Source organism: Takifugu rubripes, chromosome 17, assembly GCF_901000725.2.
Source record: "Takifugu rubripes chromosome 17, fTakRub1.2, whole genome shotgun sequence".
Lineage (NCBI taxonomy): Eukaryota > Metazoa > Chordata > Actinopteri > Tetraodontiformes > Tetraodontidae > Takifugu > Takifugu rubripes.
In genome coordinates, this window is record NC_042301.1 from 1468235 (window position 1) to 1491915 (window position 23681).

At 45.4% G+C, this 23681-nt stretch overlaps 3 protein-coding genes across 4 annotated transcripts; 1 reads left to right on the forward strand and 2 right to left on the reverse strand.

Moving 5' to 3' along the window:
* Positions 1–400: 400 nt before the first annotated feature.
* On the reverse strand, positions 401–10703 carry cabp2a (calcium binding protein 2a). Of its 2 annotated transcripts, none has more exons than XM_011612394.2 (7): positions 9803–10703; positions 9475–9657; positions 2591–2621; positions 1737–1871; positions 1202–1311; positions 958–1105; positions 401–884 (listed from the first exon to the last, which is right to left on the reverse strand). In XM_011612394.2, exons 1-7 carry the CDS (start codon positions 9860–9862, stop codon positions 859–861), a joined length of 693 nt encoding a protein of 230 aa, XP_011610696.1. In that variant the 5' UTR covers positions 9863–10703; the 3' UTR covers positions 401–858. The 2 variants fall into 2 exon arrangements, with proteins under 2 accessions (XP_011610696.1, XP_029706966.1); XM_029851106.1 differs by lacking the exons at positions 9475–9657; positions 9803–10703 and adding exons at positions 4241–4453; positions 4590–6553.
* Positions 10704–11078: 375 nt separating this feature from the next.
* On the reverse strand, positions 11079–15700 carry LOC101066598 (prostaglandin D2 receptor 2). Its single transcript, XM_003972008.3, has 2 exons — positions 15613–15700; positions 11079–13728 (listed from the first exon to the last, which is right to left on the reverse strand). Exon 2 carries the CDS (start codon positions 13719–13721, stop codon positions 12414–12416), a length of 1308 nt encoding a protein of 435 aa, XP_003972057.1. The 5' UTR covers positions 13722–13728; positions 15613–15700; the 3' UTR covers positions 11079–12413.
* Positions 15701–17584: 1884 nt separating this feature from the next.
* On the forward strand, positions 17585–23585 carry vwa11 (von Willebrand factor A domain containing 11). The gene is made up of 19 exons (XM_029850603.1): positions 17585–17638; positions 18058–18247; positions 18416–18552; positions 18628–18772; positions 18956–19049; positions 19268–19396; positions 19553–19739; positions 19807–19976; positions 20093–20205; positions 20286–20402; positions 20479–20658; positions 20748–20889; positions 21130–21282; positions 21430–21522; positions 21643–21914; positions 22026–22159; positions 22580–22742; positions 22831–23124; positions 23214–23585. Exons 2-19 carry the CDS (start codon positions 18065–18067, stop codon positions 23583–23585), a joined length of 3078 nt encoding a protein of 1025 aa, XP_029706463.1. The 5' UTR covers positions 17585–17638; positions 18058–18064.
* Positions 23586–23681: the final 96 nt, after the last annotated feature.

Below are 23681 nucleotides of genomic sequence, written 5' to 3' on the forward strand. Positions count from 1 at the left end.
TCCAGACACGGAAACAATGTTTCCAGGGACAAATCTGTTTAAAAAAATAACATTTTAAAATAAGACGGGTCAAAAGACCCATTTCTTTAGTGTATGAAGAGGCGACGGTTCATTAGTTGTTTTAACTTGGTTTATTTACATTGCATTCTTTAAAAAGATGTTTAACAATGTACAGATGGGTCATTAAAACCATAGGATGGCATAAAATAAGCATCTAATATGAGACAGTCCAGGTTCCATTCAAATTACCAGTAAGAACTGATGTCCAGCAACTTTTTATATGTGAATAAGTTATTAAATTTGTTGCTTTTGCTTATATGAAGGTGCATAGAGAAAGACTTAAATAGTATATATGGCTATTAAAAGCTATACTGTAGCTCTAACACCCCCCCGGCCCCCCCCCCCCACACACACACACACTGTTTTAAAATTAAACTCCACAAACAGGGTTTTCATGTCACCATACTGCAACCATGGCAACCAATCTTCAAACGTGCACAACTTTATGTCAAGTCAAGTAACGTAGGTAAACTGCATATTTAATGGACATTTCCTGACCCACGAATCTCATAAACGGGGGCAACTGTCGCTGCAGTCTAACTTCAGCCGGTGGCAACTTCATTTTGTGATTAATATCGATTCAAAATCAACAAATGCTTTGGTCAAACGTCTCCTTCGTGGCCGCTCTGTCAATGCATATTACATTCATGAAATGGAAACACAGTAACTAAGGTAAGAGAGGGGCCGGAACTCAAGAAAACCAAAAACAGACATGGATTTTTACACAGGGAGGATCTGGACACACGCTAACAGTGTCTGCTCCACGTTGGTGACCTGCAGAGCTCCAGCGTGGCGGCCTCAGCGAGACATCATTCGCACAAACTCTGCAAGGAGACAACGCACATGAGTGTCGGCGAATCCCCGCATGCTGCGGCCCCGCACGTGCGAATCGCTCACCCTCAAAATCCACCTGCCCGTCGCCGTTCAGGTCCACGTCCCGTAAGATCTCGTCGATCTCACGGTGGTTGAGCTGCTCTCCCATCAGCTTCTTCATGGCCTCCCTCAGCTCTCCGAGACTGATCTGGCCATCTCCATCGGAGTCAAACTGGGAAAAAAACCAAACGAATCCAAGTTTGAGATGCTTCCGGGTGAGCGATTGTCCTCTTAATGGTGATTCCACGCATCTGGAGCGAGTGCAGACCTCTTTGAAGGCGTCTCTCAGCTCCTTCACACCGATCATATCTGCAGTCTCAGCCAGCATCTTGGGACCCATCAGCTCTACAAAGTCCTCAAAGTCCACCCTGCCCCCACCTGGAGGAGGAAGAAGCCCCGTTATGATGATGAGCAGACAGGTTGTCTGACGGAGGTGTGATTAATCAGGGACTAGCCGAGCCCTGGCTGATACACACCAGCAACGACCGTTTATATTCCACCCTGGAAATGTGCCTAAAAAAGGTCTGACATCATTACACGTGATCTTTGCCCCCATTTCATCATGGAAAACCAACTATTTGCACGTTGTTCCGACTAAACTGAAATGCTGAATGGACCCAAGTGTCTGGAATGCCCCCGTCAACCCCCCCCCCTTCTATTAAAAACATCCATGTCTGGATGAGGAGCGGATTTAGAAACAGAACCTCCAGTCTGTGATGAGAGTCTGCTGGTTACTGGGAGGTCGTGGAGAGTGTGTTGGATCCAGCAGCGGGCTGCATCCCTCATGTGTGTGTGGGACTCACAGATCTGCTGACTCAGCTCTATCAGTTCCATCTCCGTGGGCATGTATCCCATGGTCCTCATGCACTCTCCCAGGTCCTTATAGCTGATGAAGCCGTCTTTGTCTTTGTCGAACTCCCTGAAAGCCTCCCGAAGCTCTGCGGGGGATTAAAGATGGATGCGGCTGAACGGACCCAAGTGGAGATTGTGTAAAAACAATAAGTAAAAATAAATCCAGCGTCCTTTAGGAAATGTAGGATTTATTATTCATCTGTCTCGTGAGCTTTCTGACGGGAAAAGAAGGAGAAAGTAGACGCCCTTTCTGGCTTTGCTGAATAATTTGATATTTGTCCTCATGTTGCATCTGATCACATGACCACCTTAGAGGTCGAATGCAACAGTTGATATATACCCTGAGGGGGTTAAGGTCCTTAAGAACCAGATAATAAGCAGAGAATCTTCGTTATAGATCGGTTTAGGAGTGCGGCTACAGTTGTAACTCCTCAGTTCAGCCTCAGCCTGACCCTAACTTTACCTTTAACAGGCTAATTCTCCTCCCGGTGTCACCGATTCCCTGTGTGAAGTTTCTCTGCCGTTTAATCCACAATCAAACCTTTGCCGCGACTTTGGAATACGAAAGCCCGGAGAAAACGTAGCTGAACTCTCCTTAAATTGTGAAGAATAATCTTTTCCTTTGAATGCTAATCCTCCTTTGATCTCTCGCAGCTCTATCATTGACATTCAGGAGGCAAAAGAGCCTTTTGGAAATGCCGGAAAAGCCTTTTCCACTACAGAGTTAGAAGCTTTAAAGGTTCAAAGAGGTTGGTAAACAAGACAGGGGAGCAGGGGTTTGGATTGAGACGTCTCTGGACTGTACCTTCCATCTCCTCTGGCCGTAGATCTCTGTCCTATAGTGCAGACAGAAAACGTTAGAGACGCATCAGCTGACTGTCGGTATCAGGTCTGTCTCCTCACAAACCACAGCACCATTGGGTTCCTTCACTCCTGCAAAGCCTTTTCAGTCAGGGGATTATCAGGTTTTTGATGGGACAGACCATAACCGCCCCTTTAGCTGGTCTGCTACATGATTTCCTGTCCACTCTCATGGCTTTAGAGGACATCTCCTCCACACCGAGACACAATATTTCTGAAAATAACACATATTTCTATGGTTTTAGCTTTTTTTTTAAAGTTCAGTTGGAACGCTTGCAGCAGCCCAGGAAGGTTCCGACTGTCCTCTGTCCAGCGTCAGACATCAGCGTGGACAAAAGGTGATCCGGGGCTACGTTTGACATGGGCAGCAGGAATAATACAAGGCTGGATTAGCGTGTAGAGGGGGAGAGAGAACAGTGACGGGGGGATTAGAGCTGTAAATTTTATTCCAAATCACCCAGGCTTATCCCTGTTTTTTCATTTCTCTTTCTCTGATTCTTTTCATCTGCGTCTGCAACTTCTCTGCGTTCGGCCTGACGAGCGTCACCAGCCCGGGACTCTGGTCGGCCCGGCGCCACGTCGACGGTCAGCACCGCCGCGCCTAAAACGCAGATGTTTGCTCCGGCGACTTTAAACTTTAATCCAGATCATCGGCGCATTTTTCAAGATTATTGTGAAAATGAATTAAAAAATGTCAAAAAAATCAAATCCTACACTGTCGGGACATTTATTCCACTTATGGTTATTTAGCCAATTTATGAAAAAAAAAAGGAGATTATGGGAGACTAATCACCCACGTGGGCTCAAAAACTAATCTGCTCCATCTCTGTCATCAGTCAGATGAAAATGTATCAATGCAAGAAACTCCAGTTCCGTAGTCAGTTTTCCCTGAATTCCCTGAATCCTTTAAACCGTTTCAGGTCTTTGCTGTGAGGTCAAAGGAACCGACTCCATAAGTGGGTCTGACTGAGCTCCAGAGAGATCCCGTCTGCTCTCCCCAGCCTGAGCTCTCCAGAGGAAAGCTCCTCCTCGGGAACGGTGCTCAAGGAAGTCCTAAAGAGCGCCCCCTGAAGGCCGAAGACAAGATTCCCCGGTCGGATGGAACCAAGACTGAGCAGTTGAAAGCACCATCGATGGGGGAATCATGGTGGCTGGGACGGAGCGCTTTGGGAGGAGGCGGCGGTGGACGAATCCCTGTTGTCTGCCAAGGTCTCCGTCCTCCCCGGCGAGCTGGAGGTCTTCCAACATCCCCGCAGACAGTAAACCTGAGATGAAGCACTCTAATGGCTTCCTCCAATTAACACGACCATCACATCGCAGTTGCTGGGCCTCCATCCACACACTGAATGCTGTGAGGGTGGGGCTGACCTCTCCATCCATCCAGAGGCCGTCCCAGCGGGGGGGGTGGGGGGGGGGCTTTTACTGGATAAAGGTGTCATAAGAAATGAGATGAGGTCGCGCTGAACTGACCGGTGGCCTTAACTTCACCTTTTGATTGAAGCTGCGAAAATTGGATATATATGAAATGTGCGCGTGTGTGTGTGTGTGTGCGTGCGTGTGCGTGCGTGTGCGTGTGTGTGTGTGAGGTACATACAAGTTGGCTCTGGGCGAAGCCCTGTCTGAGGAAGATACAGGCAGGCCCCACTATGTTGTGCAGCACATTGCAGTTCTTAACCAGTGCGCACAGAGGGTCGTCAAAGTCCCGCTGCTCCTCGTCGTCAGGGTCCGCCTCACCTGCGCCGCCCAAGCCCCCCAGCACGGCGGCGGATAACGTGGCGCCGCTTCCCTCTACGGCCGCCGGCTCCCCCTTCGAGGAGCGAGAGCCGTGGAATTATGAGAAAACTGTTAATACTTTGATGGAGACGACATTCCGAAGCGTGCAGACGTCGCTCCCAAAACCAAAGCCTCACTTTTCAGAGAAAATCCAGCCAACAAGTTCTTACCTTTTTCCTTTGGCTGCTGTTTTTAGAGGCTTTGTTGACGTTTCCCATCACCCTCTCCTTCCCGTCTTCCCCCCCTCCCCTGCTCCTTCCCCACAGTTCTCTTGGTCCGTTTTTCCTTCCCTGCTCGGCTGCTCAGACGTCACTCAGAGTCCATCCTGAATCCCGTGCAGCCCGCGGGTCAGCGCCTCTCAGACCGCGTCTCTACCTGCACCGCAACAAGTCCTGAAAGCGAACGCGGCTTCCTCTCCGTGCATGTGCCGGGCTCCACGATCCTATTGGTCCCGTGGCGAGCAGAGGTGGACACACGGCGCCGCGTCAAGTCCCAAACTCCTATATGATTCCAGCCGCTGTCATGATGAGCTTTTTATTGGGATTCTACTCAACGCCAGCGGGGCGCCGGAGCTTGGCGAGCAGGGTCATATCTGGCCTGGTACAAACCGCTGCTGCCAGACTCTGATTGCATGACTCCGCCGTTCTCTCTCTCCCTTTCTATCCCTCTGTCACTCTCTCACACGTCGTCCTTTCCCCCTATTTATCCATCAGTCCCTCTTGTCATGAGTGATCCCTTGAATTTGGACCAACATAATCTAATCCAGCACAGCCACCTTCCTCTCTTGGCCTCTCAAACATCATGCTTACACTCTCAAAATGACGAGTCTGGCAGAACTCGTGATTATTTCGCTCTCTCTCTCCAGATAGGGGGATGGTAGAATTATAGATGGAGAATTGGCTGCCTGTTTAATCCCTGGCATTCCAGATTAGAGAGAAAGAGTTATGTTGACAAGCCAGAAAGAGTGAGAGGCTGAATCAGAGAAGTACTTATGTTACTCATTCCTGTCGAGCACAGAGAATGAAAAAAAAAGATGCTTTTTCCGTCTCTAAGGCAGTGCTTATGCAAATATTTGAAAGGAGATGCAAAGCGGGAGACGCGCCGTACCTCTAAATCCTACACGAGACAAATTAATCTGTCAGACACCATCAGGGTTTTACACATACTGCAGTCAAAAGTTCAAATTTACATAGAAGCAAGACGGGAGATTAAAAAGCTGTTTGACATCCATTTATCTGCTGTCGTAGTTATTTCCGTGGCTTTAATATTGGATCTGCTCAAAGTGCTCGGACCTTTGAACAGTTTGTCTCCTGTAAATGTTGACGGTGTTTTCACTTTTACGTTTCTTTGATTTAAATTCAAATAAAAACTGTGTTTGTTGAATGTGCTGAAACCTGAACCATCTCAAATATGGAGACAGAAAATACACTATTTTGTGGGGGGGGGGTTGGGTGCTACAAAACATTACAATTAGACTATCTGCCACCCATAGTAGCTAAATCAGAATTATTCATCTTAGAATTATCATAATTATATCACCATAAATAGTGGTGAGTGCAATATACTGTTATATAACATTGACTCCAAGTTTGTAATATTAGTTAAATTTGATTAAGGTTATATTATTTTATGTAATTTACAATGTATCAACAATATATTAAAGAAAATATAGGTGGAGCATAAGCTGTTTTCAAGAAAATATGTGCAGGAATGAGGATTTCCACTCCTCCGTACTTCTTCACTCAAACCACTAGATGGCGGTAAAAACATGCCAAGAGACGTTTACTCGCTTTTTCATATATCTGTCATATATGTGTCATGTATGTGTCATATTTCGTTAACATTTTAAAAATTTCTCAATTTTTTATATAGTTAATGTTTCATGTTTTCTGAATATTCTATTCTTTTTCTGTCTGAATTTTTAAAGAATTTAAACTACTAAACGAAAGGAATAAAACTTCTAGAGGTAAGACATTATAATATAAATTTATAAAAAAAAATTGAAATAGAACTATAAAAATATAAATTTAAAGGTTTTGATGACTGATTTTGATTCTATTTACGACTATCACGCATGTGTAATTCTAATAATCGCCAGTAGGCGTCAGCAGAAGCGCTGGAGTTCAGTCCTCTCTGGGAAGTTTAGGCTGCCACGTCTCACACACACACACACACACACACACACACACACACACACACACACACACACACACACACACACACACACACACACACGCACACACTGATCTTTACACAAAAGATTCTCCATCTGACCCAGCAGCCTTTACTTGGACTTGGGAACATGGAAAAATCTATTAAATAGAGACAGCAGAGAGTGATGAGATGACTTCTGACAAAGGATTTCAATCCCACAGAGCCTTGGTTATGCAACAGTAAGTGCCTTAGACCACTGATCCAGCTGGATACCTACCAGATTAAAATATGGAAGCCTGCATCCTGTGATTTTTTTTTTTTTTTTACCGCATGTAATTATAACATGTGCAGCCTTGTTCAGTCACATGTCACCATGCTTTATTTAACTGCTACTATGGAGATAGCAGGAGGATAAAGATACAAACACAACACAGACGTAAACTAAGGGTAGTTCTTTTTCTTGGAGGCCTGCTGTGGGGAATCATCCAAAAGCTTAAAAAGAGTGTCAAGCCGGGAATTTGAGCTCCATCCCTCGATAACAGCAAGTAGTAGAAAAAAATCCCAGCAAACAACACGATGGGAGCCCCTCCAAAAGTCAGGATTTCGCTGGGCGCCACGGTGGACGCACACATACGCTTGCACAGTGACATAAAAACACAGACAGTCAGTCAGTAGCAGACAGTCAGCAATCAGGCTGACCTGCAAGTTAAAGCAGGGGTCGACCAATAAGAGTGAAGGGCTCGTTACCGTGGAGACCTCCTCCAACACAGCGCCCCAATCCATTATTGTCTCTGAGATGTCACTCAAAACATCATTCTTGCTGTTAAGCAACAGTGAGAAGCACCATTATTATTATTATTATTATTATTATTATTATTATTATTAGGAGTGTGGTAGTAGTATTCAACACTCCATCTCTGATGAAGTAACAACTCTAATGATATTTTATTAACATGTTTCATCATTAACTCAAATATATGTCACGTACAGCTATCCTCACTGGATTGTGTCAACCACAACCACAACAACAACAACCACAACAACAACAGTTCACATAAGGAAAATGTTCTTTCCGGACTCCACCCACGTGCGGCTGCCTGGTCTGTCCCACATTCGGTGCTCTCATTTTCTCACTTATTCAACCCTGAAAGGAGGATAAAGCCCAATTCCACCTGTCCAGTTTCTGTCTGAGCATTTTCATGATTATAAAGTGGTATAAATTTTATTATTTCCTGTACTGGAATTACTTTGCATATTGTTAAATTGACTATTTGTACATGTGAGCGGGTAGATCCAGTATTTACAGTACCTGTAATAACTGTGAGCTAAACTCAACTGGTAACCTTTCATTCCATCCTAATTTAGCTCCAACAGTCAGTTCCACTTTTAACCTGCAGAACCTGTCAGAAGAACAGCGTTGTCATGGGTGCTTTATGGACCTTCATCTGTACACCGACAGTTGGTGCGACGCTCTCGACACAGCTGTGGAGCCACATCTGAAATGGCAAATTCAGCAAAGGAATTTACACTCATCATGCCTCATGACATCTGTGGCTCCTGCTCTAAGTGGTCTTGGTATCATTGGAGGCCTTCACTTGCATTTACAATCCTCTAATCTCCTCTTTGTGACATCCAGCCATCGGCCCCTTTCTCATCATTCACCCCATCTGTTGCTGTATGCACAGATTCATTAGAACCACGGCAGCTATATAGGATAGATTAAGAGCACATGCAAGGCCACATGCCTTTTTTCATGGATGCGACACTTGGAAACTCGTGCGAAAAATCGGCTCCTCGTGCGCCCGCTCAGCGTAGAGGGAAAACGAGCCTCTTCTTTTGGTCACATATCCAACAAGGAGGTGCTTCCCTGTAAATCCCAACAGATTCCTCATTGCATGGCGAAACTCGAAGACTCTCACCGAGGAAGTAGCGATTTTCAGAAATTAAAGATATCATGTTGTCAGAAATAAAGAACATTCTTCTTCTTCTAAAAAGGGCATAAAATGCTGATTTTTGCTGGTTTATTTTAAGTATAGGATAAGCTGTCAGCCTCTAATGAGTCGAAGGAGTCAGAGAAAAAGAAATAAAATCCAAGGTTCGTAACTCAACACGTAGCTCATTGGTATTTCCTCCAATAACTCAGAGACATTCGTAGGTTTTCTGCAGGGTCACAGGTCAGGATGAGTGACTGATGACTCTTTCCATGCGTCTAATCCTGCTTCCCTGTGAGGGGCAGTTTGGCCCTGCAGCCACTCACCACCAGCAGATCTCAGGAATGTTTCAGGCACCCTGAAGCTACAATTTCTGTCAAAGGCAAGAAACAGTAATAAAACATTTATTTCTTTTTTAAAAAAAAAGAAGAAACGACTGAATCATCAGACCAGAAAGGCCTGAAATTGCTCCAAACTCAACAAGCAAACAGGCGCTTCTCTCCGAGCTGAGGCACAAACGTCCCCAAACCTTCGTCCAACCACTTGAATCAGAGTTCAGCTTCTCATGTTGGGCTGTGGCTGCGCCATCATTCCTCTAATGGGAGTGCAATGACCCACTGCTCTGAAATCAGGCTCTGAGAACCATTTAGCTTCTAATCTTTCATAAATACTTTGGTTTTTACCTCACCACAGGGCAGCTGTCCACCTACTTGTATTGAAATGATTCCAGACTCCTTGTCAGACTATATTCAAGCAAACAGCAAGCAATGCGCAGGATTCCACCACTGTAGATCTGAGGTAGATCCCCAACAGATCCCCCCCCGTAGGAGGAACAGACAGTGGAGATTCCTCCAGTTTTCAACATTCCAGACACAGGTGCAACAACGTCCCATCCACTCATTTAATCACCTCTTTCTCATCAACACCTGCTGCCATTCGTTGATTCTCATTTGACACTCGTCCTGCCTACCTGTCCGAAGACGGAGTCAACGATGGGCCGCAGCTTCCTCCTGTCTCCCTCCCGCAGCCACGTCTCGTCTGGGTCTCCCACTGGGGAGGACAGGCTCATGGTCTTGGCCTTTGGCTTCGGGGGCCTCTTCATACTTGCTGAACTCCATCGCCTGAACGACTCCAACTTCTTCTTGATGGAACCCTGAAGGAGCAAAACACACCTGGAATGTTAGTGTGGTCCCACATCTGATGGGACGGAGCTGTTTGGGAGGTGTGTGTGTGTGTGTGTGTGTGTGTGTGTGTGCCTCATCGCCATTAAGGTGGAACCTGTTGCAGGACACACTGACCTTCTTTATTAACTTCCCCTCCGGCGCCTCCATCACTGATACGCTTTTGGCGTCGCTCATCTTTGCAGCCCACTCTGAGCCGTCCTCTGTCTCTATGTCCCCCTGTCACGCTCTTCTCCTCCTCTCCTCGTCCTCTTTATTCGTCTCTGTGGCATCTGACACTGGTTGATAAGCTGAGGCGTCTCTCCTCTTGCTGTTGCTCCTCCTTCCCTCCTCCTGCTCTCTCGCCCCTCTTCATCCGCCCGCCTGTACCTGCGTCCGCCGCTCACGGTCTCATCTGCTCACCTCTGCTCACATCAGCAAATTCCTGTTTCTTCATCCTTCAATAGAAGTTAGTTTGTCGCCTTTATTCTGTGTATTTGCCTGTTTTAACCGGACTTGACGTGGCAGATGAGAAAGATTGAATGTACAGCTGATATTTGCACCACAGCTGAACGCACACTCTGTCAGTTCGGAGCATTACACGATGTTAAGTCCATGTATGCCACATTTGAATTAATCCCTTCATTGTTTCCCTCTCGACTGCTCCGATGTTGGTGTAGGCTTGTCCTCAATCCTTTGCACTTTGCGGTCCATCTCGTTGTTTATGCGTCCCCCATATGGCCTTTTGTAGAACATGTCCCAGTAATCACACAGGATGAGGAGAATCAAACCTCCACCTCAGTCTGGTTGATATGTGATGACAACGATTAACGATGAACAACTTTGCTTATGCTAGCAGCAGTGCTAATAATGTGTATGTAACAGCACAGGCTAAAGGTGAAAGAATGGCAGTAATTAATGGCATTAATAACCAAAACGGTTATGCCTTCTCCCTACACAACACCCAATGTAACTCCTGTAACCCAAACTTTATCCATATCTAACCTTTTAAACCTGGTTGTGTCCTTCAAACAGTCCTTTGAAGTTATTGGACCCCGCAAAATGGCCCACTTGGAAAACATGCCCCCCCCCCCCCCCCCCCCCCCATCTTTCAGCTCCCCCTCAGGTTTTTAAATCTATTTTTTCCTTTCAATTCGCTCTGCCTCAGTATTGTTCTCCAAATCCTCATCATACACCAGGAGAGGAGAGGAGAGGAGAGGAGAGGAGAGGAGAGGAGAGGAGAGGAGAGGAGAGGAGAGGAGAGGAGAGGAGAGGAGAGGAGAGGAGACTATGAACCAGCAGGGTGAGGAACTCTGCACCCACTAATTGTGATAATTAGTGTGACTAATAATAATGACTAATAATGACTGTAACTACAGAATTACTGACTATCAGCTGTCTCGAACAGGAAGGTCTGAAGTCTGATCTGAGAGTAGAGATGGAGTCAGCCTCCCGTACCTGGACAGGGAGCTGGTCCCTCAGCAGGGGGGCCTGGTAGCTAAATGCTCGGCCCCCCATTCTACGGTTAGAGACTCTGGGGACCTCAAGTAGACCAGCATTCTGAGAACGGAGCGGTCTATTGTGATTATAAGGTGCTATGAGCTCCTCCAGGTAGGATGGAGCTGGGCCTCTGATGACCTGGTAGGTCAGAAGAAGAGTGTGATCTCTTTTGTCAATACTTATCAGAACTCTGGCTGCTTTTCAGCACCATGTTGGGTCAAAGTGTTCTGATCTCTCAGTGTTTGGAGAGTGAAAGAGGAACTTCTAGAGACTGTTTTGATTTGTATATAAAGTGAAAAGGGCCGGTCCAAGTATGGAACCTTGTGGAACGTAGATCATATGTAGGCATGGAAATGAACACTGAGACTAGAAGAAGACCCACTGGTCCTGTCAGTGGGTCTTCTTCCCAATCCACGATCTCTGAGAGCTGCCTCCACAGACGTCTGACTCTGAGCCACGCATTAGCATTCATGGTTCCCTGAGATTATTGTCTTTTTTTAGGTGAAAACATTTGTTTTGAGGGTGGAGAACGTTCTCCTCTAGTCAGGCTGTATTTTTCTAACAGAGCATAATGAGGGAGAAAGAATGAGAGAAAGAGAGATAGAGAGAAATAATCTGCTGAACGGTTGAGGGAAAAGTGGAGGGTCGTATTTAATCCTGCTCTGTCTTTATATTTGGAGTCTTCATTCTCTGAAATTACAATTACCTCCACCATAATCCTTCACTTCTGTGACCTACATTACACCTCCAGCTAGGTGCGTGCATGTGCATGTGCACGCGCACGCGTGTGTCCAGCCGAATTTATGAAAAACGTTGGACGTGATCAAAACCAATCACTGACGAGAAGGTTTTCGGTTCAACTCGCTCTTGGATTAGAGTTGGAAAATCCCAAACACAGCTAACACTTGCAAACGTAAATAACCCTCCTGCGCCCCCTGGTGGCCAGAGTGCTCACGGCATCATAGCTACCCTCAGGTCCAACAGTTGTCTGCTCTTCAACCCCCCTTTTAACATTAAATCCAAAAATGTAAATATAAAACAAGAAGGGAACAAAAAAATGACTAAATAAAGAAAACTGAGATTAAAGGCATAAACAAAGTTATACAGAAAGAAAAAGGCAGAAATTAAACAACATTTGTTACCATATAAATTGCATTCCTATAAAGATATGTAACATTTTACTGGGCAGGAAAGAAATACTGTTGAATAAATGCGCAATTTTACATTGGGTAACAGGATTTTTTCAGCTTTATGTTGAATTAATATCTTGTCTTTCTAAGCTTTCCTTTTTCAATTCCTCTCCTTCACTCAGGGTGTAAACCAAGCCCCTTGATCCCAGCGTTCCTGCGGTTGCATCCCCAACGCGCTGCCTCGAAGCAGGTGTCCTTGAATTCCGACGAGATGTCAGCAGACCCCCTCTCTCCTCCAAGACCGCATCAAAAACGGCTCCCACGCTTTGCTGGATTCTCTTGCAGAAGCTGGGGCAGCTGAAAACGTACAGGATGGGGTTCAACACTGGATTTAAGAAGGCAGCTGTGGTAGCGATTTGCAACCCCGCCTCCACCAGCCTGAAATATCGGGGCTGGTAAGCGACGGCCACTTCGATGATGCAGAAGATGTGGTAGGGGGCCCAGCACAGCACAAATGCTGCGACCACAAATGTCACCATCTTGGTGAAGCTCTGCGAAAGCTGACTGCTCTGATTACAGCCAGCAGACGGCGAAGTAGCGGCTGGCAGACACGATGATGACAGACACCGGACGTAGAACTTCTTGTTTTGTGTGGTGGCGTCCGTCTGTCCTGCGATGCTCCTGCTGGCACTGTTCTTCCTCTGTTTGTGCCTGGTCTTGAGGGTAAGACTGATTTGGATGTAGCTGGCTGCAATGATTACCAAAGGGAACAGAAATGCCAGCAGTAATTTGGATATGGCTGTTCCTGCCTGCCACAGCTTGCAGTGTCCATCCAGACTCTCCGGAGATGACGAATACAAGGCAAAATTGTGGTAGCAAAGTTTTCTCCCGTCCAATTTCTCAGTGACAGAGCGAAAGAAAAAATAAGGAAGCGTATTAGCAGCTGCCCACAGCCACCCCAGCCCACACAGCTTCCATGCTCCAGCCACCGAGCGGTGGTTCTGGCTCCACACTGGTTTGGTGATCAGAAAACAGCGATCCAGGGAAATGGTCGCCAGTAGGAAGGCCGACACAAACATGTTTAAGAAAAATATGGAGGCCTGGATCTTGCACAGTGGGTTACCCAGTTCCCAGCTACTGGAGGACTTAAGGTAGAAGGTGAAAAGAGGCAGCGTCAGAGTGGACAGCAAATCAGACAACGCCAGGTTGAGCACCCACACAGAGGCGACGGTACGGCGCCGCAGCCGGAAGCCCACCACCCACAGAATCAGGGCGTTCTCCAAGATCCCCAGACCTGAGACCAGGCCATGGATGCAAATGAGCACAGTGTTGGCTTTGGTGCTGTTGCTCGGCTTCCTCATTTGCTGCAGCAAGGGGCAGAACAGCTGGCTGTCAGAGGCCGCTGGCGGGAGACTTTCATTCCACATCAGTGCCCTGGAAGAAGACAGAGGGGAAGCTAAAGACGGCTCTTTGATAGGGCCGCAGAGAACAGGCAGGAAAAAGGGGAGAGCTCATTGGCCCAGCTCCGAGAGGGAATCAAAGAGGCCACACTTACACACTCATGGCGGCCCCCAAATAATCATCGTGACAAACACTCCCTCGACTAGTTCTGCATTTCACTTCAGTGGTTCCAGTCTGTTCTCAGGTTTCTGTGTGTGAGTGTGTGTGTGTGTGTGTGTGTGTGTGTGTGTGTAAAGCACATAATGTTTGTGAAAACTGTGCGAACAGAGGGTGTGTAGAAAGGTGTCATTGCATCGTAACCCTCAAACAAGTTATGTGAGACAGCGCGCTCTTTATTCTGTTGACACGCAGGTCAGCATTTGAATTTGAGGCATGATAATAATAACTGGTAATTAATTTCACCCTCATGGTTAGTGGAATTTTTAATGCTATGTGGTGCTACAGTAACATGAAGAAAAGACTGGGACGCTCACCCAGGGTGTAAAACAAGCCAGGGCCGCCACTGCCCTCAAAAGTACCGATGTTAGCAAGAAATTCATGTCTGTTTTGTCTCCAAGGAAAATATACCGAGAGATACAGATTATAGCATGCGTTTTAATGTTGCCATTTCTCAACATTAAAACGCATGCTATAATCCGTTCCTGTTATCTAACCACATCATTTTATCTAGACTTGCTGTGTGAACAGGAACTGGAACAGAACGCGATAAGGAGGAAGATAATCTCCAAAATAAATGGAGAAAGATGTTAATTTCTGTGTATGTCTACATATTTGAAAAGTTGCAGCCCAGCAATGAGTCAAAGTTATCCCAACCAATCCCAGAACATCTCCTGTTGAGAGAACATCTGTGTAAGAAGCTGTGCATTCGTGCGTGTTTCTACATGCTGCTGTCGGCTGTGGGAAGCTGCTGTTGTGTTTGTGGTTCTCAGAGGAGACTGTTGGTCATGCTTCTCAAGGCCGAATCATCTACCACAAAGACACATCCTTCCATTTCTTTCGCAATGAAGTCTGCACGAAGAGGGGCAACTCGAGACAGTCCCACGGTGGTAAAACATCAGAATTGAGTCCAATCCTCAATTTTCCATTTTGACCTCCGGCATCAGAATTGATAAGAAAATATGTCTGTGTAAATTCTCAGTCATCCAGGTCATTATATCCAAGGTAGTTTTCTCTGTCAACTGGACTGGGTTTCTTCTCTTGAAGACGTTTCGCCTTCTATCCAGAAGGCTTCTTCAGTTCTGAAATATATATATATTTTCAAGCTCTCTCCCCAGCGATTTCAGAACTGAAGAAGCCTTCTGGATAGAAGGCGAAACGTCTTCAAGAGAAGAAACCCAGTCCAGTTGACAGAGAAAACTACCTTGGAGATAAGAAAATATGATTTATATCCATGATTTACGTCTTCTTGCTAATTCTCACATGCCACAAGTGTTGTTGCTTATTTTTCCACTCCAGCCAGGACTCATGTGGACTTCTCACCACTGGGATGATGGGATGGAAACACCCTGTCTGCACATGAACTTGGCACAAATGATTAATGAAGACTATGACATCAGTGAGTGCTGACTCCTTTCACAAGTCACCTGTTTTTATGTCTGAGCGCGAGTTTAACTGTTCTGGTGTGAAGGCTGCGTTCACGCCTGGAAACCTGAACACGCGCTCTGTTCCAGGGAACATTTGCTGCATTTAACATCCAACAAGGATACATTGATGCTACCAAATGAACCCCGCGTTGCAGTCACATAGGAAAACATGCCCGACTCAGGTATTCATTGAATTCATACAGATGGGCTCAATTTCAATAGAGCATCACTAAAAGGAACATCTTCCTAACCTTCAGGTTTTGGTAATACTCACAAGGATGTTGAGATGCTCCCACAGATCAGAGATGAAGACACACTTGTTCACTGCTCTCCTTCCTCTTCCTTCTGCTGTATGTCTGTCTGACACCTGCAGCCTGCAGCAGCTTTTAAGACACCCGCTCTACCCTCCCTCCACCCACTCTTCCCAAAGCACACAGGTAACTCTTCACACCTTGTATAGAAGTTTTTGGATGGGTGGGTGGTCGGAGGGGGTCATGTGTGGCTGAAACTTCAGTTCAGACGGGTATTTGTGTTTGTGAGAACACTTGTGAGGTGCAGAAGACCCCGGAAGGATGTTAGTGCTGAAGGAAATAGGTCCAGAGGAAATCATGAAATCATTGAGTGAAATGGTTCCAATGAAAATCCACACGAGACTTTTCCCTATCTGATCAGTTACGACAATAAAATGGTAATAAAATTGCTAAATTGTATTGGGGTTTAAGATTAAGATTAAGATTAAGATGAACTTTATTCATCCCCGTGGGGAAATTGAATTATAGTAGCAGCGTATGCAGAGTAAAGAGACAGAAAAAATAAATACAGATAAGATTAGAATGTTATAAGCATATATACAGCATATATATATGGTTTGAACTGTAAGAAGCTGCCATTATATTATAAAGGCAATAAACCCTCCTGAAATTGAATGTATGCCAGACTAGATTACTCTACATTGACATGCAATAGGAATAACGGATTAAAATTTAACCAATGTTACTTCAACATGGGCAAAGATCCACAATGAGCTGTCAGGTGTTGTGGTGGTTTTCTGTTTCTTGGGCAGGTGCAGGCCTCTGCAAACCTGCTCAGGAGCAAAAGACAGAACAAAAAGGATATTTGGACCGGTTGGGCAGGGGGGTCATGTACCACACGCGCACACTTTTGTGAGCATCACTGAAATATTGAGCATTGTTGGTGACCATGTCCAGCTCTTTATGACCACAGTAGACTCATCTCCCGACGGCCACGTCCAGCAGGATAATGCACCACGTCACAAAGCTCAGAACTGGATCAGAACACCTCAAACTGGTCTCTGGAGTTCACTGTACGCCTCCACCCTCACCAGATCTAGATCCAATAGAGGACCTTTGGGATGTGATGAACGGGAACTTTGCTTCTGAAGATCTGATCTTTTGGTGGAGCTAATAAAATGGCTGGTTAGTGGATATTAAAGAAGTGATTCTACCAACATTTCAAAATACTGAGAATGATAATGATCATCAGATGATTTACGTCCTTCCCTGATAAACGGGTTCCCCAAATAGAGTGAAGCAATATTTCAATATTTCGTGCAGAAGAAAAAGAAGCAATATTCTCTTCTATCCCTCCCACTTTCTACCACTCCCTCCTGGAATGTGCTAGAACAGAGTCACCAAAGCTTTGGTACTTTAGAGAACTACTTTTTCTGTTCCTCTATAGGCGAGTTTTACAATAAAGTTGACTTGACTATCTGATCTTGTGTGTATCTTTTAAGTTAAGTTTTTAAAAAAAAAAAAAAAAAAAAATCAGTAATCCACATGGCTATGCTCCATGATCAGGTCACCACACAGAACAATAGTAATGAGATGAAAAGTATAAATGAAAAAAAAAGAAGAATTTCATGGTAAAACATGACATCGCTGACCTTCGGTCCTTACATCAGCTGAGGTGATGAACTCACCTCACCTTTGATTTAGTGATTGTGTGCAGTAAAACCTCTTCAGAACTTGGCCTTTTTAAGGGATAAATGAATACATTTGATTATATGACACCAGTGTTTACATTCATCAATAAAATGTAGATTGAAATCTTTTATTCAACAATACCGGTAGTTTACAGTAGTTTTGAGTAAAGTCATAATCTATAGACGTTATAAGGTTGTTAAATCATTCATACCCAAACACACCCTGGGGAACTCCTTAGTGATTCTCCTCCCATTCATGGATGATTATAGATATAACTGTTTCTCCTCACGACAGCCGAGGGACTGCACATTGGACCCCTGCAGCCACCACTGGACTCCTCAGAGCCCTGATACCAAGGTAGGAAGACTGAATTTATAATAATTTTACCCATACGTGATGTCGTTTTTAATGCTTGGCTGAACAAAGTCATCAGGGCAGTATAAAACAAACACAATTCTGAACAAGATTAATAGTAAATTAAATGCATTTAGTGCTTAATTAATACCGAAGGGCAGTTTTACATAGGTGCACACGAGAAACACAAAAAAGAGTTATAGTTGATCTTAAAGAAATGGGAATTGAGCTGACTTTTAAATGAGGTGGGAGTTGTACCAACATTTTAGTTCTCAAAATTAGAAAACAAACCTCTAGTTTTTCCACCAAATGAAACTATTTCATGTCTGTAAAAATTGTTTTTAATCATCCTAGCATCTTCCCTATCCCTATATTATGAATGATTGGTAATAAGGACTCGTGTAAATTTTCTGTCCATGTAGCTCCGCCATGGTTTTTGTACTGGGGACGGCCCTGCTGGTTTTGGCCCTAACGAATCCCACGCTGGCCTTTGTACCCATTGGGGGTGGAACGGCCACACATGTCACCATTACGGGAAACGCGCTATTGCAGAAAGTGACAGAGGCCTGCAAGGCAGTTGCTAATGCAGCAGGTCATGAGTTCGAACCCACGGTAGGATGGGCAGCGACAACAAGCACAGTCACACTGTCGCGATAAAGTTTTATGGCCCACAAATATGACCAACCTTTTGCAGATTTGGAGTAATCAACTTTTTACACAGTAATAACAAGAATTTTATGGTTTTAAACCAAACACGTAAGGGCTGCCTCTTGCCAACAGGGCAGCTCACCTGAGGAGCTGGTCAAGGCCTGTCTGGGCCCAACGGCAACAGGTGAAGTGTCTGGTGCCAAGTTTCATGCGGCCCTACAGGAAATCTACACTCAAAATGGATTGGTGGACCGCGACTTTGTCAATAGGTAGGATGCACATTTTAGAAAATCCTTATCTTGTTTAAAAATTATTATTATTTATTTATTACCAAACTCTTGCAGCGCTCCACACCATTTTAATTCAGAGTCCTTCCTTGAAGGCCGCGCCCTAATCATCGAGGGCCTGGCAACTATTAAATCTAACATTCGTTTGGAGAACTTCAAGGCCGCCAGAGAAACGCTGGGCAGAATTCTTCATGTGCTGCAGGTGAGGGGGTGCAAATGGAGCAGTTTACAGACAACAGTTTGGTCAAAAAGCGATCAAACTAATGTTCAAATGAGTTGGGACAATGCGAAGCTATGTTATAATCAACAGGATCACAATAAAGGAAAGAATAAAGTGAATATATCTGTGAACAACACATCTTTTCTGGTTCCCCACACGCTACAGGACTTCTACAGCCACAGTAACTGGGTGGAACTGGGAAACGTCGAGCCATTCAGCAACCTCCTACGGGCAGATCTCCCCCTGGAAAACCTGGCAGGTGTGGCTTTATCATATACGGTACAAAGACTGTTGCTCTGGGATGAGCAAAATGTTATGGATTTCACAAGACACATATAAGGAAATGGTGTAAAAAAAAATCCAACTGCAACATCTCTCTGGACCAAGGAACATGAGGACGAATGGCACGCATGTGTTTACAGGATGGTTGAATATTCGTTACTCGTAATGCATCCTTCTGACATTCTGCTCGTGCAGAGGTCAACACTCCCACCTGCAGTGATTGTGAGAGTGGAACCTGCCCAAATCCCATCCTTTATGAAATCCTGCAGCAGAAGAAACTTACATCAGGCTACATGGGAATCTTCTCTAATGCCAAGCCCAAAGGTACCTAAACAAATGTAGCTCACAGCAACCATCAGCAGTGAGTTGACCTCAAGTAGACAAAATCACTAATGAATATGAAAACTGTGCATAATTCCTACAAAAACATGTTGTCACACCACAAATGTCTGATCTGATCTGTCTTGTGGCCTGGCCCAGGTAAATGCAGCCATGGAGGAGCCAGTGACCTGACCAGCGCAGAAATTCCTCGTGGAGGCATCAACAAAGATGTACCACACGCGCACAATTCCGGCCTCCACCGTCAAGCTGTTAATGTTGCTACGTTTGCTAGCCTTGAGCTACTGGAGGACATTCGTGCGGCTGCTGGGGACAAAGACTTCCTGCGGTATGATGCTCAAATGTGATAAACATTTGAGCTAAAAGCAACACGGGATTTTTGCTCTTTCCTACAGAATGATGGGGATCGCTCGCTCCTCCGTCGTGTGCTTTGTGATCGACACCACTGGTAGTATGTGGGATGACATTGTCCAAGCCCAGAAACTCGTTTATGAGATCATTGACAGCAAGAAAGGAACACAGGACGAGCCGTCAGAGTACATTCTGGTGCCCTTCAATGACCCTAGTAAGGTTTATTCTCCTAAGATAGTTCAAACAATACATTTTTTCACTGTTGGATTAGTTAAGAGGAAAGGTGATTTTCTCCATGAGAAGGCTGATTTTTTTTTACCTTCTATGCAGGCTTTGGTCCCATGGTAAGGACAACTGACCCTGACAAAATGAAAAAGGAAGTCTCTTCACTTCACCCATTCGGAGGTGGTGATGACCCTGAGTTGTGCCTGTCGGGACTTCAGGTACGGCCGACTGGCTGCTTACAGGACAGAAATATTGTTGAGGTTAATTATTTAAATGAATCATATAATTATTCCTCCAGCTGGCACTCACCGGAGCCCCTGCCTCTTCCAACATCTACGTTTTTACTGACGCTACAGCCAAAGACATCCACCTCAAGGACACTATTGCTGCACTCATCAGGAGCACCAAGTCCACAGTAAATGATGATATTTACAAACTTTACTTTAGATAAAGGGTTGGCAAAATCATCTTTACGTGAATCAATCTCACAGGTGACATTCTTGTTGACTGGTGCTGGTGCTGGTGCAAGGCGCCGGCGTTCCCTCAGAGCTGGTTCTTTTCAAGACTATAAAGATCTGGCTTTGGCCTCAGGAGGCCAGGCCATCCAGGTGACAAAGAGTCAGTTGCCTCAGGCTACAGACGTCATCCTTGACACGTCAACTTCAGCTCTGGTACGACTGGCCTATAAAAACTCTTCAAAATGTGGCCATTCTAAATCAAGCACGGGGTCCATTTTGCTCTTATTGTCTTGTTCTGTTAGGTGACTGTTCTGCAGCGGGCAAGGAGCCCTGGGAATGAGGAAACCTTCCCGTTTGTGTTGGATGAATCCCTGCAAAACATCACGATATACATCACAGGAGCACCTAGAGCTACACCTACTTTCACACTGACCAACCCATCGGGTACAGAATTACCAGCAAACCAGGAACCTGGACCTAGATCTGACACATTTAAGCCATTGTCGAACCTGGTTTTCCCTGGCCAAAAATGCAGACCTGAACCCTTGTAATTCCCGGGTCCATAATCCACTCTTGATGGAAAAATTACAATGGCTGTAGGGCAAATGATTACATTATTTTAGGTCTCTTTTTCTATGCAGAAGGTCACTGTAAAAAATGTAAAAACATGCTATGAAATTCCAGGTGTGAACCAGACCCAAAACGAAGTGACTGGAGAACTGGGGACCGTAGGGACAGTAGGGAACTTACAGAGAATTCGTCTTAACCCTGACAAGAAGGCCGGAACGTGGACGATAAACATCAAGTCCACACAGCCATACACACTTAAAGTCACAGGTCAGACATCACTGATATCCGCGTGGCATTGCATGTAATAAGCAGATCGATAACCAGTGGTAGATGACAGAATTATTCATTTCAGCTCAAGACAAGTTTACAAGCTCACGTTATCACTTTTCAGACTGATTGCAATTGTGTTGACAGGCCAGAGTACAATTACCTTTATCTATGACTTTGTGGAACGCTTCGAGGGACCTCACCCAGGTTACGCTGTGGTTAGTGGGCGTCCACAAGCAGGTACACCGATACTGATTCGTGTAATGGATCACCCTTTCAGAGATCCTTAATAATAATAATAGATGAACCAATAGATGACCCATTTTATAGTCTTTACCCATCTTTCTCTGTTTGAACCAGGCCAGCCAGCCTTGCTGATGCTCTCAGTCATGGGCACGAAAGGTCCGACCTCACTGAATATAAAAGAAGTTGGCCTGGTAACTGTGTCTAGTCCTGAGATCGTTAGCAACAGCATAATTACTGAGAAGGACAGCGGAGACATCTTGGTGGAGGTAGACGCGGTCCCGGATGGTGAGTTTGTGATCCTGGTAAAAGGAACCGACCAAGAGACGAAGAGTGAATTTCAGAGGCAGTCGACCACCCAAATGTCCGTCTCCAAAGTGAACATCAAGGTGAGAGAACTTACAAGTGATTCTAATTTACTAATTGACATCATTCAATTTAATAAAGGTAATTGTGTCACTGTCTAAGCACTCTGACGGCTCTTCCTTTCCTGTTTTGAGGCTGTGGTAAGCAGCACTGTGGAGCCAGGAAAAACCTTAATACTTCCCTTTAGCATCACAACTGAAGGCACCAACGGTACATATGACATTACTGCCAACAACGACAAAAACTTCTCCATGACCTACCCCAAGAGGTGAGCGGAACAGCACAGACATACTGACGACATTTGAAAGGGCTACCACACCTGGATAAGGCCCAGTCTATAAGTCCGCATTGCGTATTTTCTTCAAAAGAGTATTTAGTTTTGGAATTTTGCTCTTGGAGAACATAAAAGGTTTTTTAACCATTCCCTTCTCATGAAATTGCATTGTGGCCCAGTGTTTATTGATCCTGGCCAGCAGTCCACTTCCATACAATTAACCCAGCATATTACTGACAAATTACGCAACCATTGTTCTCGAACCACTACTTTGAGGCGTTCGCCACCCACGACACTGACCGACAAAATTTACCAAAACTTTAACGATATAGAATTTGCCAATATTATCTGTCACCTTAATGGAATATCATGTTATTGTCCTTATTTTAGCAATAATTGTGTCTCTCTCTATAGCCTAATGGTGAAAGCCGGAGAACCCACTAAAGCTAACCTGTCCATCACTTCACTTCCCACGACACCATCGGGAACTGATGTCACCCTGACTATAGATGTGAAGTCGTCCAGTGTTGGCGCCGACTCAAACTATGTCGTTTTGAGACTCTCCGTTGTTGAAAAGGTATCCAGCTCATTTCATTTGACTTTACCTTGGTAACGTGGCCGTTCCAAATGCTCTTTGATAACTGCCTCACCTGTTCTCCGTGCAGATTACAGACTTTGTCGCTCCATTGTGCAACGTGTACGACGTGATGGCTGGCGACTGCCCTGATGACGTGTCCAAGTGTGGACTGTTCAAGTGGCACTTCACAGCCAACCTCACTGATAACAACGGCACCGGGATAGACCAGATCTCCCTGCGTCAGGGCAATGGAAACCTCACATACACCTCTCTCAGTGATCCTCTGGTCCAGGCCAAATACGAAGCCTCCTGTTGCTCGCAGACTGCAGAGTTTGTAGCTTTAGATAAAGTTGGCAACGTGGGCAAGTGCTATCATTCCATCGTAAGTTACGCCCACCTTTGTTCTTCCACACTGCCGCCCTGACCCTGGCTTTTACCTAGACTTGCACTCTCCTTTTTCTTCTTCTGTAGGTCAAAGATTTTGATCCACCTCAGTGTCAGCTGGTCCGACTGGTGGTGGATGGTGGCAAATGCCCCAATGATCTGACGTACTGCAGAGATCACAAATGGGAACTGGTTGTCAACCTTACTGATGGAAATGGAACGGGCTTGAAGGGAATTTCCCTGCATCACGGTGATGGAATCCTCATCTACTCTTCCCTTAATAGTCCTGTGACTGAGGTCAGCTACAACGCGACCTGCTGCGCTCAGGTGGTGGACTTCCGCGCTGTAGATAAAGCAGGCAACGAGGGCAGGTGCTACTACTCGATCGTGTCCTCTGCCGGTCCCCTGACACTGTCGGTGTGGTTGTTACTGGCAGCTGCCCTCACGGCAATGCTCTGAAGACCTGGCAGTGATGGCACATTCGGTTTTAACTAACTAAAAGCTGCAATTTAGCAAACGAGGTCTTTGTGAAGTGGCCTCAGATTAAATGATGAA